Consider the following 17,057-nt stretch of genomic DNA (forward strand, 5'->3'; position numbering starts at 1 on the left):
GCGTCGAGCTTACGTAGTTGTACGCAGTGTGTAACAGATGGCGCTTTTTTGCTGACATGAAGATCGCAACAGGCAATTCGTATGCATGCGCTCATCCATAGTTTATATCTATGAGTACAGCCCACAGTTAATTTTTTTGCTCATATTACAGGCCACACCCGGTATAAACTAATTACACAGGACTAGATATACTTCATGTCATAGTATGTGCAACGTTTCATTACAAAACTATAGTACAGAGTATACTTTAGGTATTTAAATTAAAGTAAACAAAATCGATCCTCAAATGGCTCCTTAAGCCAGTTGAGGGTAGATGAAAGCATTACATGACCAAATAATGTAGGTTAAAGTCAGGTCGTTCAGTGACAGACCCAGGTGTTTTTGTATTTGGTTGGTTATTGGTTAGTCAATAAATGTTATAACTACCCGAAAATGTACAGATTATTTGTTTACTATTACTTAAGTACCTAAAGACATACAGAGTATAGAGAAATGGGCAAGCTATGATGGCGCCATCTATGCAAACCTTTGACAGTTGCCAGCCCCATTATCAAAGAGATTAATTTCGATAAATTATCAAATTATCATGTTGTAATGATTACATTCATTAATAGTATCAGCTAGACGCTACTATCAGTTTCCAAATCTCGACGACGGCAATTGGTAGGTATTATTATTTGTTTTATTAATTACTTGACTATGAATTATTTTAAATTAATAAAAGTAATTGTTTATGAAAAACGCGGAATTTAGAAAAGGTTATATATGTATACATTTTGTACTTACTTTATTAGATTTGCTGATCAATAATCTGTTATTTGTTTTACGAGGGGGCAAAGTTGATGTTTAACCTCTCGTCACTCTCGTGCTAATATTGATACCCGAGCAAACGAAAATTCCAAAATTCCAATTCCATGATTCGAAAAATGGTATCTTGAGCGTTGCGAGGGTTTAACAAATTTTGCCATCGAGTGAAACACAACATTTTTCACCAACCAACACGAGGTAATTATTAACTGTAAAACATCAAACAAAATCAAAGCAAATCGATTCAAAATGAATGTTATTAAAATATTTATGTTTCAAAATCATCATTTAACCTCTAGTCGCCCAGAGACCTATAAAAAGGCCATCGTCCAATTGCATTTTGAATCCTTGGTGTAAAAAAACAAAATCGCTTTTGTCTTGGCAAGTTGTGATTCGTGGGCGGCTAAAGGATAAAAGTCAATTCTGTCTTGGCAGACCATTTTATTACTTGTTATTTACCTGATGTGTGAAACGTATAGGCAATATGAATATGAAGCTGGCCTTGCTGGTCCTGTGGGCCACAATGTCCCTGGCGGAGAGTTACAGTATCCTGTGCGTCTTCCCTGTTCCGTCTCCAAGCCACAACATCCTGGGGAAAGGCATCGTGGACGCACTGCTGCAAGCGGGACACCAGGTACACCACAATAGAATCCTCTTCCTCTTCTATGAACATGAAGCTGGCCCTACTGGCCCTGTGGGCCACAATGTCCCTGGCGGAGGGCTACAGGATCCTGTGCGTCTTCCCTCTTCCGTCTCCAAGCCACAACATCCTGGGGAGGGGCATCGTGGACGCGCTGCTGCAAGCGGGACACCAGGTACACCACAATAGAACCCTCTTCCTCTTCTATGAACATGAAGCTGGCCCTGCTGGTCCTGTGGGCCACAATGTCCCTGGCGGAGGGCTACAGGATCCTGTGCGTCTTCCCTGTTCCGTCTCCAAGCCACAACATCCTGGGGAGAGGCATCGTGGACGCGCTGCTGCAAGCGGGACATCAGGTACACCACAATAGAACCCTCTTCCTCTTCTATGAACATGAAGCTGGCCCTACTGGTCCTGTGGGCCAAATTTCCCTGGCGGAGGGCTACAGGATCCTGTGCGTCTTCCCTGTTCCGTCTCCAAGCCACAACATCCTGGGGAGGGGCATCGTGGACGCGCTGCTGCAAGCGGGACACCAGGTACACCACAATAGAACCCTCTTCCTCTTCTATGAACATGAAGCTGGCCCTGCTGGTCCTGTGGGCCACAATGTCCCTGGCGGAGGGCTACAGGATCCTGTGCGTCTTCCCTGTTCCATCTCCAAGCCACAACATCCTGGGGAGAGGCATCGTGGACGCGCTGCTGCAAGCGGGACACCAGGTACACCACAATAGAACCCTCTTCCTCTTATATGAATACGAAGCTGGCTCTGCTGGCTCTGTGGGCTACAGTGTCCCTGGCGGAGGGCTACAGGATCCTGTGCGTCTTCCCTGTTCCGTCTCCAAGCCACAACATCCTGGGGAGAGGCTTCGTGGACGCGCTGCTGCAAGCGGGACACCAGGTACACCACAATAGAACCCTCTTCCTCTTCTATGAACATGAAGCTGGCCCTGCTGGTGTGGGCCACAATGTCCCTGGCGGAGGGCTACAGGATCCTGTGCGTCTTCCCTGTTCCGTCTCCAAGCCACAACATCCTGGAGAGAGGCTTCGTGGACGCGCTGCTGCATGCGGGACACCAGGTACACCACAATAGAACCCTCTTCCTCTTATATGAACATGAAGCTGGCCCTGCTGGTGTGGGCCACAATGTCCCTGGCGGAGGGCTACAGGATCCTGTGCGTCTTCCCTGTTCCGTCTCCAAGCCACACCATCCTGGGGAGAGGCTTCGTGGACGCGCTGCTGCAAGCGGGACACCAGGTACACCACAATAGAACCCTCTTCCTCTTATATGAACATGAAGCTGGCCCTGCTGGTGTGGGCCACAATGTCCCTGGCGGAGAGTTACAGGATCCTGTGCGTCTTCCCTGTTCCATCTCCAAGCCACAACATCCTGGGGAGAGGCTTCGTGGACGCGCTGCTGCAAGCGGGACACCAGGTACACCACAATAGAACCCTCTTCCTCTTATATGAACATGAAGCTGGCCCTGCTGGTGTGGGCCACAATGTCCCTGGCGGAGAGTTACAGGATCCTGTGCGTCTTCCCTCTTCCGTCTCCAAGCCACAACATCCTGGGGAGGGGCATCGTGGACGCGCTGCTGCAAGCGGGACACCAGGTACACCACAATAGAACCCTCTTCCTCTTCTATGAACATGAAGCTGGCCCTGCTGGTGTGGGCCACAATGTCCCTGGCGGAGGGCTACAGGATCCTGTGCGTCTTCCCTGTTCCGTCTCCAAGCCACAACATCCTGGAGAGAGGCTTCGTGGACGCGCTGCTGCATGCGGGACACCAGGTACACCACAATAGAACCCTCTTCCTCTTATATGAACATGAAGCTGGCCCTGCTGGTGTGGGCCACAATGTCCCTGGCGGAGGGCTACAGGATCCTGTGCGTCTTCCCTGTTCCGTCTCCAAGCCACACCATCCTGGGGAGAGGCTTCGTGGACGCGCTGCTGCAAGCGGGACACCAGGTACACCACAATAGAACCCTCTTCCTCTTATATGAACATGAAGCTGGCCCTGCTGGTGTGGGCCACAATGTCCCTGGCGGAGAGTTACAGGATCCTGTGCGTCTTCCCTGTTCCATCTCCAAGCCACAACATCCTGGGGAGAGGCTTCGTGGACGCGCTGCTGCAAGCGGGACACCAGGTACACCACAATAGAACCCTCTTCCTCTTATATGAACATGAAGCTGGCCCTGCTGGTGTGGGCCACAATGTCCCTGGCGGAGAGTTACAGGATCCTGTGCGTCTTCCCTGTTCCGTCTCCAAGCCACAACATCCTGGGGAGAGGCATCGTGGACGCGCTGCTGCAAGCGGGACACCAGGTACACCACAATAGAACCCTCTTCCTCTTCTATGAACATGAAGCTGGCCCTGCTGGTCCTGTGGGCCACAATGTCCCTGGCGGAGGGCTACAGGATCCTGTGCGTCTTCCCTGTTCCATCTCCAAGCCACAACATCCTGGGGAGAGGCTTCGTGGACGCGCTGCTGCAAGCGGGACACTAGGTACACCACAATAGAACCCTCTTCCTCTTCTATGAACATGAAGCTGGCCCTACTGGTCCTATGGGCCACAATGTCCCTGGCGGAGGGCTACAGGATCCTGTGCGTCTTCCCTGTTCCGTCTCCAAGCCACAAGATCCTGGGGAGAGGCTTCGTGGATGCGCTGCTGCAAGCGGGACACCAGGTATACCTACTTAACTTACACTATAACCCGTTTATACGATGATTGTTGCATAGTGTTTATAGGGTTCCGTACTCAAAGGGTAAAAACGGGACCCTATTACTAAGACTCCGTTGTCCGTCTGTCCGTCACCAGACTGACCAGACTCAGAATGAACCGTAATAGCTAGTTGAAATTTTCACAGATGAATTTTTAGAGAATTACTTTCAATTTCTTTCGCCGCTATGACAACAAATATTTAAAAAATAATAAAATAAATACTTAAGTGGGGCTCCTATACAACAAACGTGTTTTTTTTGCCTTTTTTGAAAACACGCCGTTTGCCGTTTTATGGTACTTTACGGAACGCTTCATGCGCGAGTCCTACTCGCACTTGGCCGGTTTTTTTACTTTTTAAACTACTAAAAAAACGTATTTTTTATGTTTAGGTATGGTGGGCGACGCCGTATCCAGAGAAGACGAAGCCGGCATCCAACCTGACCATCATCGACGTCAGCGCCACTAGAGTTATAAAGTTTACTTCACTATGTACGCATTTATATCTACACATAATGTTCATGCACACGCCTACATCATTGGTACTAGAGATGCACCGGATATCCGGTTACTATCCGGTATACGGCCTATCCGGCCATTATTTTACTAACCAGCCGGATACCGGATAGTAACATTGCTTGATTTTGGAGTAAACAAATTGGATTTAAGAATCAGACACGCGGTCATAATCGTACTTGTTGATTATTTTAAAACAATTTAATAATTCCACTGACTTGCACGCGCACTCATTTCGAACCTAGAAATGAGTCCCCGCGAACGTTTACTAGGAAACAGTACGGTTACGCACTCGCATATTAGTGCAAACGGGATGTATAGAAAGTAAATTACGTTCTCGACGGCGTTTATGTCAGTGACAAACTGATGGTAACTGTACAGGTCAAACCCGTAGAATGCGCACCTGAAAAACCGAAATGTAGGTATAGTTCCGCTGGCCGAATATTCGGCGGCCGGATACGAGATATTCGGCCGATGGTCAGGTCAAATATCCGGTATCCGGCAAAACAACTATCCGTTGCATCTCTATTTGGTACATAAGCAAACAAAATTCAATAAGGGCGCACGCACGCGGGTGCCATAGCCTTACGGGCAGTGGCGGATTTGCCCTAATGCCTAGACTGCCTAGTAGGCCCGGACCTAGGGCGGCAAGATATTTAGGGCCGGCAAATTGTGACAAAAAATTCACTGATGAAAACAAGACATAACTCAAAATGTCGTCAATATGATGGGTGCTGAAAGGGGCGGCTACAGGGTCTGGGGCCTAGGGCGGCAAAGACTGCAAATCTGCCACTGCTTACGGGCACTAAGAATGGTGCTAGTACAGCGGTGTCACTCACGAATTCCATCCAATCGTGCAGTCTAAAGCCACTAGTTGCGGCCAATCGCGTGCGTGATGTGAACTCATCAACCAATCGCGTTGTGGTGTAGACCGCACGATTAGCTCAAATTCGTGTGCCTGACACCGCTGTCTGGCCCCATAATTATTGCCTGTAAGGCCCGTCCTTCGATATAAGTATGTCAATGATGTAAAATCCTTCGCACGCGTTCGCGACAGTAAAGATCGGTTTTCCTAGGATAGCGGTGCCGTTATATGTGACGTTCCACGGCAAAAGGTACCTTATGACGGCTGGCGCTTACGTCACATAGCGCCGCAATAATATTGGAGCGGCGTTAATAATAGCGTAAGCGCCGACCGCCATAAGCTACCTTTACCCGTGGGACGTCACATATAGCGGCCGTCTCCATACTAAATAATACGGCTAAATATGGGTGTCGTAGTATTTGTATGGAGACGGCCGCTATATGACGGCACCGCTATCCTAGGAAACTAGAGCATTAGCGTTATACTTTTCGCCGCTCTAATCTAATCTTCACTGAATTTTGGCTCAACAGAATGTCATTATCATTAACCTACGTTTGGTCAAAGAGAAACAAGTAGGCATATAAATAAGTGAGATAAAGAACATCTATTCTCGAGTAGTAGTACTGATAATTCCGCTAATTGACGCTAGATGTCGACTATGAAAATAATAGGCGTTTTGGTAACTAACGTGAAAGAGTGATAGAGAGACATAACGCTTTTCGTTGTAGAAGCGATAGCGATTGTAACCTTGGCTAGGCCGGCTGATGTAGACCACTCTTTCTTTAGATACACGGAAAATAGTTATTTGTTTCACTCGGGGGCAAAGTTGTTGTTTAACCGCTCGTGCTAATATTGATACCCGAGCAAGCGAAAGATTCCAAAATTGAACCACGAGCGTAGCGAGTGGTTCGAAAAATGGAATCTTGAGCGTTGCGAGGGTATCGAAGCACGAGGGTTAAACAAAATTTGCCCACGAGTGAAACACAAAATTTTTCACCACACCAACCCGAAGCAAATATTAAATGTAAAATAACAAACAAAATCAAACCAAATCAAATCCAAATGAATGTTATTAAATATTTATCATCCAAAATCATCATTTAAAATTCAATTCTACCAGCAAACATAAAAAAACAACTCAAAATCTGCATTTGATTACTTTGCCTCACATGTGGATAAAATGCAACTTTGCTATTCGTTTTTGAAGTGCAAAGTAATTCTTTCCGAGCTGGTGTGGTGAAAAAATACTTTATCTGTGGCAGCTAAACTCGCTTCGCTGAAATTTCCTTTGCTGCAAACAAATTCTTAGCAAATGTAACAAAGCTTTTTCTATAGCAACTAAAACTAGTTAGCTGCCCTTGCTAATGATATTTAGCTAAACGAATTTCTAATATAAATTTGCTACCGCTACTAACTGATTAGCAACTACAGCTAATTGATTTATTGGTACCAACTAAATTTTATTAGACATTGTTGTTAGCTGTGACAGGCGTGGCTCACTCCGCGATTTCGTCGCTTTGCTACAGGTAGCTAAAAGTCCATCCGTTCGACCCCAATTTTGGGGCTTGCCATAAGCCGCGCGTGCATGGCGCTATCGCCACCTAGCGACCATATCTGTGCTGATCGTGACAGACGCGTTTTGTTAGAGAGTGAGTCTTCTGTACCTAGTACTATTATTTATTCTGTGGCTGTAACAGCTAATAATTCTTAGTTGTAGTGGATCAAGACTTTGTTACTATTGCTAATTGTACATGTATTATGCAACAAAACTATATCTTTGTTGTACTTGTAAGTACCCGGGTATGTCTTTAAACTACGTCCAAGACCACCGGTGGACGGGCAGCAGCGTCCCTCAAATTCGGTGTACTCGACTGCGATCGCCAACCCGCCTGCCAAGCGTGGCGATTATGGCATTCACCCCCCATAAGGGGGAGGCCTATGTTCAGCAGTGGACGTCTTATGGCTGAGATGATGATGATGATTACTTGTAAGTATACTTATATTTCTCTATGGTTCTTACAGCGGGGTTCAACAATTCGGATTACCAGACGATGCTCCGGACGCTAACGCTCGGCACCGACATAGCGGCCATCGCTGCCAGCTCTCCAGAGATGCAGCGAGCGATGTTAGAGGACTTTGACGCTGTAGTCACTGAGTGGTTCGTGAGTGATATGCCGGCTGGGTAAGTTAAAGATGTAGGCAAGTCCCCAGTTCCTTTTAATAGGACAAAATGCAATAGAATTTTTAACTATAGGCAATGGAATTAGGAAGGTGACCGTAGTTCTGTAGAAAGCGACCAACTTTTTATTTTTGTCAAAGTGACTTACACCCTAACTTAACAACAGTAGCTTTGGTTGCTTTCTGCCTTGATAAAAAAATTGAGTTGGTCGTTTTCTGCATACCTACGGTCGTTTCAAATTCAAACCTGCAAGAAATCTGGGTCTTATGATGATGAACCGATGAAAAAGTGACCAAACCGACTCGAACCGGCGTTTTAAGCTTCCGCGGCTACAGTCCTAGACGTCTAGCCCTTGTAGCTGGTTCTGGTGGCCAGGTAGGCTAGGTTATCTAGCTAACGCTCGGCTCTGACATAGCGGCCATCGCTGCCAGGTCTCCAGAGTTGCAGCAAGCGATGTTAGAGGACTTCGATGCTGTAGTCACTGAGTGGTTCATCCATAGAGGTACAATAACATAGAGATGACACGGGGGAGGGGCCAAACGACCGAACGAGATGCACTTATGGAAATTTCAGTAGGAGTAGCAGAGAATGCGGTATTATTGCTTGTCCTTGTCACAGTCTCACTTTTTGTTTGTTCCCCACCAAACATTTAGTATGGTTTATGGTGGGCAACAAATAACCCGACCGAATTACGTAGATTGTTTTTGGTATGTTGTCAGAAATGTTAAAACGTGTTATTAATATTGTCGCTTTGCGTACATATGTTTTGTCCCTCCGTAGGCACGGGTTCGTCAATTGTGTGCCGGCCGGGTGAGTTAGAGTAAAAGTTAGGGCCACCCCACACTAGAGCGTCTAGAGTCAACGCCGACGATCAGGAGACGCTAGTGTGGAGTGGGCTCAGTTGTGAGATGCGTTTAAAAAAATCCGGGTTGCCGCTTTTTATTGGCGCTTGTGACGTTTCAGGTACGCAGCAGTCCAGCAGGTGCCATGGATCCTGTTCAGCAGCCTATCCCCACACCCTAACTTGGAGATGCTGGTGGATGACGTGACCAGCACGGCGCTCGTGCCCACCATGGCGACGCGTGCGCCGATACCGATGAACTTCTTCCAGAGAGTTGCCAACAGTGTGGTCGTGGGGGGTATGAAGGTTATGATGTGGTGAGGTTTTCCAGATATGGGGTCACCCAGTCTGTTAATCAGGCCCATTAGGGCTGATTTAGACGGCGCGCGAACTCGCATGCGATTTTAGTTACATTGCGGACTGTTGGTTACGTTCAATTCAACCGACCGATCAAAACCCGCAATGGTAAAATGGTATGAAACTCGCATGCGAGTTCTCGCATCGTCTAAATCGGGCTTTATACAAAAATATGCCATTTGAAATCTATAGTGAAGGAATAATAGTTAAATTTCTTTTGTTTAGAAAATTAAACGAAATGCAACTCTGTTCCAATTGGATATGGTTTACATAACATTGAAGTAAATAGTCCCTACAGATGTAGTGCATAATTATTTTCCATCGTATTTTCACGGAAACGTACGAACTGGTCTTGCTATTTCAGTCAGTCTCGGTACAGAAAGTACTGAGGTTGACTGAAATAGTATGACAAATAAGGTTTTCAAGAAAATATGATGGAAAACAATTATGCACTACATAGTCTACATAATTATGTACGGGTAGGATCGTGAGCCCTACGAGGGTGCTTGTTAGAACACAGGTTGCATATTATGTAGTATAAAAAAGTTCATCCATTGGTAACTGGACTAAGGCAAATGTTTCTACGGTCAAAACTCGGATCCTCAACTTCTTTGGACACGTGTTTCGACGAGACGGAACATCCATAGAACGTCTAGTTGTGCAAGGAAGAATGGGAGTTGACTGGGCTAGAGGAAGGTCGCCAATGAGATGGACCGACCAAATCAAAGCCAGTGTGTCGGCCACAGTAGGCAAATGTCCACGGAAAGCGGCTCTACGGGAGGAATGGCGACGTGTCGTTAAACAAGTCGCTCAAAAGCCTACATAATGGCCACGACCACTCTATCAAGAATGTAACGAAGAAGAAGAGAACGTGCCCTGTTTATCAAAAGCTTGTAACTTCTAATACAAGTGGAAGTCCCTTTTGGAAAGCTTTTGTTGGAAAGGGACTTCCACTTGTATTACAAGTTACAAGATTTTGATAAACAGGGCACTTGACTAAGTATTCTTATGTTTGCAGGGCATTACGCACCACCTCCGCAAACCAGTACATGGATATATTTGGACCATTAGCGGCCGCTCGCGGCTCAGTACTGCCGCCCCTTTCTGAAGTGTATAACAACGTGTCCATTCTCCTTGTCAACTCGCATCCGGTGCTGGCGCCGGCACAGAGCTTCCCGCCTAACGTCGTGGACATAGGCGGGTATCATGTGGAGGAGAATGCTAGTCTTCCTAAGGTTTGTGATTGCAAGATTCGAGGATTTGTGGCCTGAGGAAGCGGCAGGTGTGTGCGTTAGGTCATGCGTGGCTTACTCCGCGATTTCGTCGCTTTGGAACAGGTAGCTATAAGTACCGTTCCACACCAATTTTGGTGGCTAGCCATAAACGTGGCGCTGTCGCCACCTAGCGGCCATATCTGTCTCGATCGTAACAGACGCGTTTTGTTAGAGAGCGAGTCTTCTGTACCTAGTACTATTATTTATTCTGTGGTTATGTGCGGCAAACGCGGGATCCAATGTTTTGAGCATAGAGGAGCAATGGTTTTCTGAATGTTTTCTACATAACTTATATTCGGTCAAATAAAATATTGCAGTAGCAGTCGCAACTAGTCTCTCTTTAATAAAAGCTTTTGATTGCTTAGACTTTTTGATTTTGAGAAACGTTTGTACCATGGACTCGTCAACGATGTCCTGCCTGACTGACACAAAAATATAGAATGTTGTCAATTTGATGAACGTTTGAGTCACAGGCCTAGTTAGAAAGATCTTGGTTTCCAGTTAGATCACTTTTTTTTTTTTTTTTTTATTATGCATGGGTTTACTCATGGCCACAGACTAGCCGAGGCGTAGGCGAGGTGGTCATTTCTTAAAATTAGCGAAAGTACATGGCATTCTTTCAAATTTATATTTTTGTTGGGATGAAATGTTCCAGTATTGTATTTTATTCTGAAGATTTAAAGTTAATTTTGCCTGCAGGATCTAGAAGAGCTCTTAGACTCCTCAACTCAAGGCTTTATCTACTTCAGTCTGGGTTCCGTAGTGGAGGTTTCGGAGCTTCCAGCCAGCCTGAAGACAGAGCTCAGCCAGATGCTTGGTCAGCTGTCGTACACGGTGTTGTGGAGAAGTAACGAGGAGCTGCAGAACCTTCCGAAGAACGTACATGTGAGGAAGTGGTTTCCACAGCCTGGGATATTAGGTACATACTTCATTCTTTTTTTATTATTATTATTAGCCTATGTGTGTGTCCCACTTCTGGGCAAAGGCCTCCCGTCTCCTTTTCCAATCCTCCCTGTGCTGAGCAAGATCCCGCCAATCCCGCTGGAATGCATCCAGGTCGTCCCGCCATCTCTTTCTCGGTCTGCCTCTGCCACGACTACCCTGAGGATGCCAGCCAGTGGCTATTTTGGTCCATCTGTCATCATGCATCCGGCAGACATGTTCAGCCCAGTGCTACTTTATTCTTAAAGTATGAAATTTGGTATGGAGATAGTTTAAGGCCCGAGGAAGGACATACTCGTAGAATTGTTTTCATATCACCCCACGCAGAGAAATTCGCGGGCAGAAGATTATATTCAATATAATATATTATATTCAATCAGTATAACGCTATTTAGGCCAGTCAAATTAGATTTTCCCAGGAATTAATTCCCAGCAAGCTAGAAATCGTCTTAATACAGGGTGGCCAAATAAGAGGTATACACTTTATTTTTGAAATTTTATTCTATAAAACATAAAAAATATTAAGTATTCCTTGTTAAATATAATATGTAGGGTCAGCAATTACACATGGAAAATAATGTCAGACAAATGTTCACCTCTAGCAGCATGGCAGATGCGAACCCTTTTCATCGCGTTTTTCATCACTTTTTCACACATTTCTGGCGTTATTTCAGCGATAGTGTTTCGAATATTTTGCTTTAATTGCTGAAGGTTCGTTGGCCTATTAGCATAGACACGTCCCTTTACATAGCCCCACAGAAAAAAGTTAGGAGCTGTTAAATCAGGCGATCTTGGGGGCCAGTCAATGTCACCGTTTCACGAAATTAATCGACCGGGAAACGTTATTTTTAATGTTTCTATTGTGGCTCGTGGCGCGTGACACGTGTCCCTGTCTTGTAAACGCTCCATAACAAATTTGCCGTATCTACACAAAGTAATTTTCATGCAACAACTGTCATCTTTGCCGCCAAAACAAAATGGCGGCAAAAAAAAGTTGTATACCTCCAAGTTGGCCACCCTGTACCATACCTTAATTTAGAACCAAATGTAATCCCAGTTTGCTCCATTCCATGTGTTGTGGAAATAAATTGTTCTTTTTCAGTTTTGCATGTATTTCAAAAACGGTAGGTAAGTACATCAGACTGAAAATTTGCTCTAATCATGATTTGACATCTGAGGATCCGAAAGATACTTTATTATGAATTCGTAGTCAAAGATTGTATAAATGGCCGCCACGTTTCTAGACCTGGGGTTTTTTGGCTTGGCTTTATTATCACCATCATTATCATCTCAGCCATAAGACGTCCACTGCTGAATATAGGCCTCCCCCTTTGGGGGGTGAATGCCATAATCGCCACGCTTGGCAGGCGGTTTGGCGATCGCAGTCGAGTACACAGTACACCGAATTTGAGGGACGCTGCTGCCCGTCCACCGGTGGTCTTAAATGTAATATTATATTCTATTATAGTCCAATATCTTTGTAGCGCACTGCAAAGTTTCTTGCCTTGGGTTTTTTTGGCTTGTATTTATATTATTTATAGTGAAATATGTTTGCAGCGCACCGCAACATAAAGCTATTCATCACTCACGCCGGCCTCCTGTCTCTCATCGAGGCCGTCCACCACGGCGTGCCGGTACTGGCCGTGCCCGTGTTCGGAGACCAGCCCGTGAACGCGGAGAGAGCGGCGGCCTCAGGCCTCGCGGTCAAAGTGGACTTCCATCTTGGAATGGCGGGTGAACTGCGAAGGGGGCTTGACGAGATGGTCGGCAATGATAGGTGGGCTATATTTGCTACCGTTAGGTTTCCGCATGGTATAATAATATACTCTGCCTGGTACTCTCTTCCCGTCTTTTCTAGGTCACCTGACTGACACACGCCTACGTCATCATGCGACAGCGCTATATGATAATATGCGCTATATTTAGCGGCCATGTTATTGTGACGTAGGCTTGTGTCACTCTGGGAAGAGAAGACCATGTTTTATTAGACTATGGGTTTCCGTCTCACGTGTTGCCTGTTTCGTGCCTTTCTCTAGAGAACGTTCTCTGTTTTCATGGGAAATGTTCTCGCTCAAATATATTTCCCATAGTCTCTCATTCCTTTTGAATTATCAAGTATAATATGTTGTCATTTTCACAGTGCGTAGTTCTATTCTTTTAAAAGAAAAACGCTTGAGGCACCACGAGCAAACCTCCAATTCCCGCCCACCTGGGGGAGCATACCTACACCTGCCGCGTGTGTGGACGAGAAATCCTCTCCCGCATAGGGCTATACAGCCACGAACTCAAGTGTAGTTACCGGGATGCTGCTTAAAACATCTGACACAGATGAAAAGGCCTATTATTAGTTCTATTCTCATTAAATATAAATTGATAAATCATTTTACATTGCAGCTACTACAAAATGGCGAAGCACCTGTCAAAGCTATTCCATAGGCGTCCAGTGTCGCCCTCTAGGCTGATACCTCATTACGTGGAACTGGCCATAGAGTCTCAAGGTAAAAAATATCATACGTATGCTAACTAAATATTTTCCTGTAGATAAGTAAAAACATCGTGAGGAAACCGGACTAATCCCAATAAGGCCTAGTTTACCCTCTGGTTTGGAAGGTCAGATGGCAGTCGCTTTCGTAAAAACTAGTGCCTACGTCAATTCTTGGGATTAGTTGTCAAGCGGACCCCAGGCTCCCATGAGCCGTGGCAGAAATGCCGGGATGACGCGAGGAAGAAGAAGATTTGGTTCCGCTGGCCGAATATCCGGCGGCCAGATACCGGATATTCAGCTGATGGTCAGGCCGAATATCCGGTATCCGGCCAAACAACTATCCGTTGCATCTCTAGTCTTTAGCATGTCGCATTACAGAATTACAGCAGATTCCATCGAACATTCCCAACGGTTGGCTACTCGCAAGCGTGGTGGTGATTTCACTAAACCACACTATTAGGTACTTTTTATACGTAAGAACTAGAGATGCAACGGATAGTTGTTTGGCCGGATACCGGATACCGGATATTCGGCCTGACCTTCAGCAGAATATCCGGTATCCGGCCGCCGGATATTCGGCCAGCGGAACCAAACCTACATTTCGGTGTTTCAGGTGCGCATTCTGCAGGTTTGACCTGTTTCGTAGTGAACGTTCGCGCGGACTCATTTCTAGGTTCGAAATGAGTGCGCGCGCAACTCAATGGAATTATTAAATTGTTTTAAAATAATAAACAAGTACGATTATGACCGTGTCTGTTTCTTATATCCAATTTGTTTACTCCGAAATCAAGCAATGTTACTATCCGGTATCCGGCCGGATAATAGGTCACTATCCGGTATCCGGCCGGATAGTAAAATAATGGCCGGATACCGGATAGTAACCGGATATCCGGTGCATCTCTAGTAAGAACCTACCTATTAATTGTAACTCAATGATTACAGGCGCCTACCACCTGCGGTCGGCAGCGCGGCACTACCCCTGGTATGCGCGCGCCCGGATAGACCAGCTTCTCTTCTGTGCTGCGCTCTTCTACGGACTCTATGTCGCGGGGCGACTTGTAGTGCGACAGCTAAGGGCCACCAAGCGGAAAACTGAATAAGTGCATTGACTTATATCTAAGGACGGGCCTTACGGGCACTAAGAATGGTGCTAGTTCAGCGGTGTCGCGAATTCGAGCCAATCGTGCAGTCTAAAGGCCGAGCCACACCGGCTGCGTGTGCAGCACGTTGCGTGGCGTGCGCTGCGTGTCGTGCGCAGCACCCCTGTCACACCGGGTGACGCGCACGTCACGCAGCGCACGCCACGCAACGTGCTGCACACGCCACGCAGGTGCACGCTGCAGCTCAGTCATGCGTGCAGTAAAATAAAATACTCCTACGACAGTACCTACATCATGTTATTATAACTCCCGTTGCAAATGGAAGCTGCTCACCTAATGCCGCCATTGCAATTAGAAGAAAAAAATGTCTCATATTTGAATCGAGATAGTTGAGAGTAACTACATAATATTGTTCACCGACGCAAAATAGTTTACAATACAACAACCTTGTTTTCCAATAGTATCGTTAATACCTAAAATCGATTCTTTCCCACAGGCCAAATTATTTTTTTTAAGACGTATTTGTGGTAATCTTTGTGCTATATCGTAAATATACATCCATATTAACGAAATCTTATAATTAGTTTTTCTTTTATCACTGAATCCGTATTAAAAACCAGCACGCGCACCGGCCGAGTTGTAAATAAATACAAGTGGCTGCGCGTGTACACGCACAGCACCTATGCAGCACCGAGCTGTGCGTGTCCGAACCTGCTCGGTTCGCCCTCTCATAGGGAACGCAGTTAAACACAACGTCATCACTGCACGCAACGAAGCGACGTTGCCGCTCCGCTGCGTGGACGCGTGCACGCAGCACGCAGCCGGTTTGTCTCGTCGGAGCTGCGTTGCGTGCAAGTCACGCGTACGCGCACGTCACGCACACGTCACGCAAGCGGTGTGTCCTCTCTTATGAGTTTTCATATTCTACAACGCAGCGGGACGCGTACGTGCACGCGCACGTCACGCACACGCATCCGGTGTGGTTTGGCCTTAATGGCTCCTCTACACGATGGGCCACTCCAAGGGACGCAGCCATACGGTAGAATGAGATAGCAATATCACTTGCTCCCTCTAACGCATAAATGCGTCCTTTGGGGTGGCCGGCGTTGGCCCATCGTGTACAGGAGCCATAACGCAACTAGTTGAGACCAATCGCGCGCGTGATTCGAATTCATGACGATATATGTCAATGAATAAGTGTATCTATTTATTATAGTGTACATTTTATATATTTTAGTCAAATTTTGTCCGCTCAGGGACATGATTCTTAGGATTTTTCAGGCTTTCTCTGTAAATTTACCTATAGGTACTTACTTTCACAAATTAGCTTACAATTAGATATAAGTACTATAAGAAGATAATAACAATAATGTAAATATTTTCTTGAAATATACTACTTTCTTATTTATATTGAATATTTATATGAAATATTCTAGCTATGCCATTTTGTGTGTAGCCGATCCTAACCTTAAAGTTTATCCTACCTCCTATATCCATGAGTCACCGACACAGTGTCAAAACTGATGTATACGCTAACGTCTGCGTAATTTCTATACATTTCGCTTGCACTAATAAGCGAGTACGAGCGAGATGCATGGAAAGTACTTAAGTAAGTTACGTTCTTGATATAGATGGTTAAGCAAATCTTGACAGTAGAAAAAGGCGCGACATTTAAATTTTCTGTGAGACGATATCCCTTTCGCGCCTATAAATTTCAAATTTGCCGCCTTTTTCTACTGACAACTTGACAAGATCTGCTTGACGAACTTATAGCGTTTATATCAGTGCCAAACTGGTGGTAGTCACTTAGCCAGTAGCACTGGTAGGCTTTAAAAATTATATATAAAAACGAACATCAGAATCATGATATAATAAGTAGCGGTACTCGGGAATATATCCATTATATCTCTGTTTGAATAAGCCGGTTTGATAAAGTAATTTATTTTTAATCATAATTTTTAGTGTGTTTTTTGTACAAAAAAATATTGATTTTGCTCAGTTAATCTTTTACCATTTAACCTTCAAGCAACACTTAGGGAGGCGGCATTCGCACTATTTCCCCTCTGCCTAGGTACAAGATCAACTGATCTAGCGCGGGTAATAAAACTAGTTGCACTCGGATTTTTCACTAGACCGAGTCCAGACGCGCGCGTGAACACAGTTTTCTGTCGTAAACAGAGGTCTGGGACATCAAATTTACAAAAAGAAGGTGTTACATTTCACATGTAATTTTTTTATTTTACATATCATACGATTAATTACATTTAAACACAATTATTATATTTTAGTCTCATGTAATTGTTGGATTTATTGATTTTGCTTGCCCAGTACAAA

At 45.4% G+C, this 17,057-nt stretch overlaps 1 protein-coding gene across 1 annotated transcript; it reads left to right on the top strand.

Annotated features, from left to right (window-relative positions):
- The first annotated feature begins 1,291 nt into the window (after window positions 1-1,291).
- On the top strand, window positions 1,292-14,723 carry LOC134676575 (UDP-glucosyltransferase 2-like). The gene is made up of 9 exons (XM_063534965.1): window positions 1,292-1,441; window positions 4,557-4,656; window positions 7,568-7,727; window positions 8,688-8,882; window positions 9,941-10,157; window positions 10,896-11,115; window positions 12,696-12,915; window positions 13,533-13,636; window positions 14,566-14,723. Exons 1-9 carry the CDS (start codon window positions 1,292-1,294, stop codon window positions 14,721-14,723), a joined length of 1,524 nt encoding a protein of 507 aa, XP_063391035.1.
- Window positions 14,724-17,057: the final 2,334 nt, after the last annotated feature.

Source organism: Cydia fagiglandana, chromosome 24 (assembly GCF_963556715.1).
Source record: "Cydia fagiglandana chromosome 24, ilCydFagi1.1, whole genome shotgun sequence".
NCBI lineage: Eukaryota > Metazoa > Arthropoda > Insecta > Lepidoptera > Tortricidae > Cydia > Cydia fagiglandana.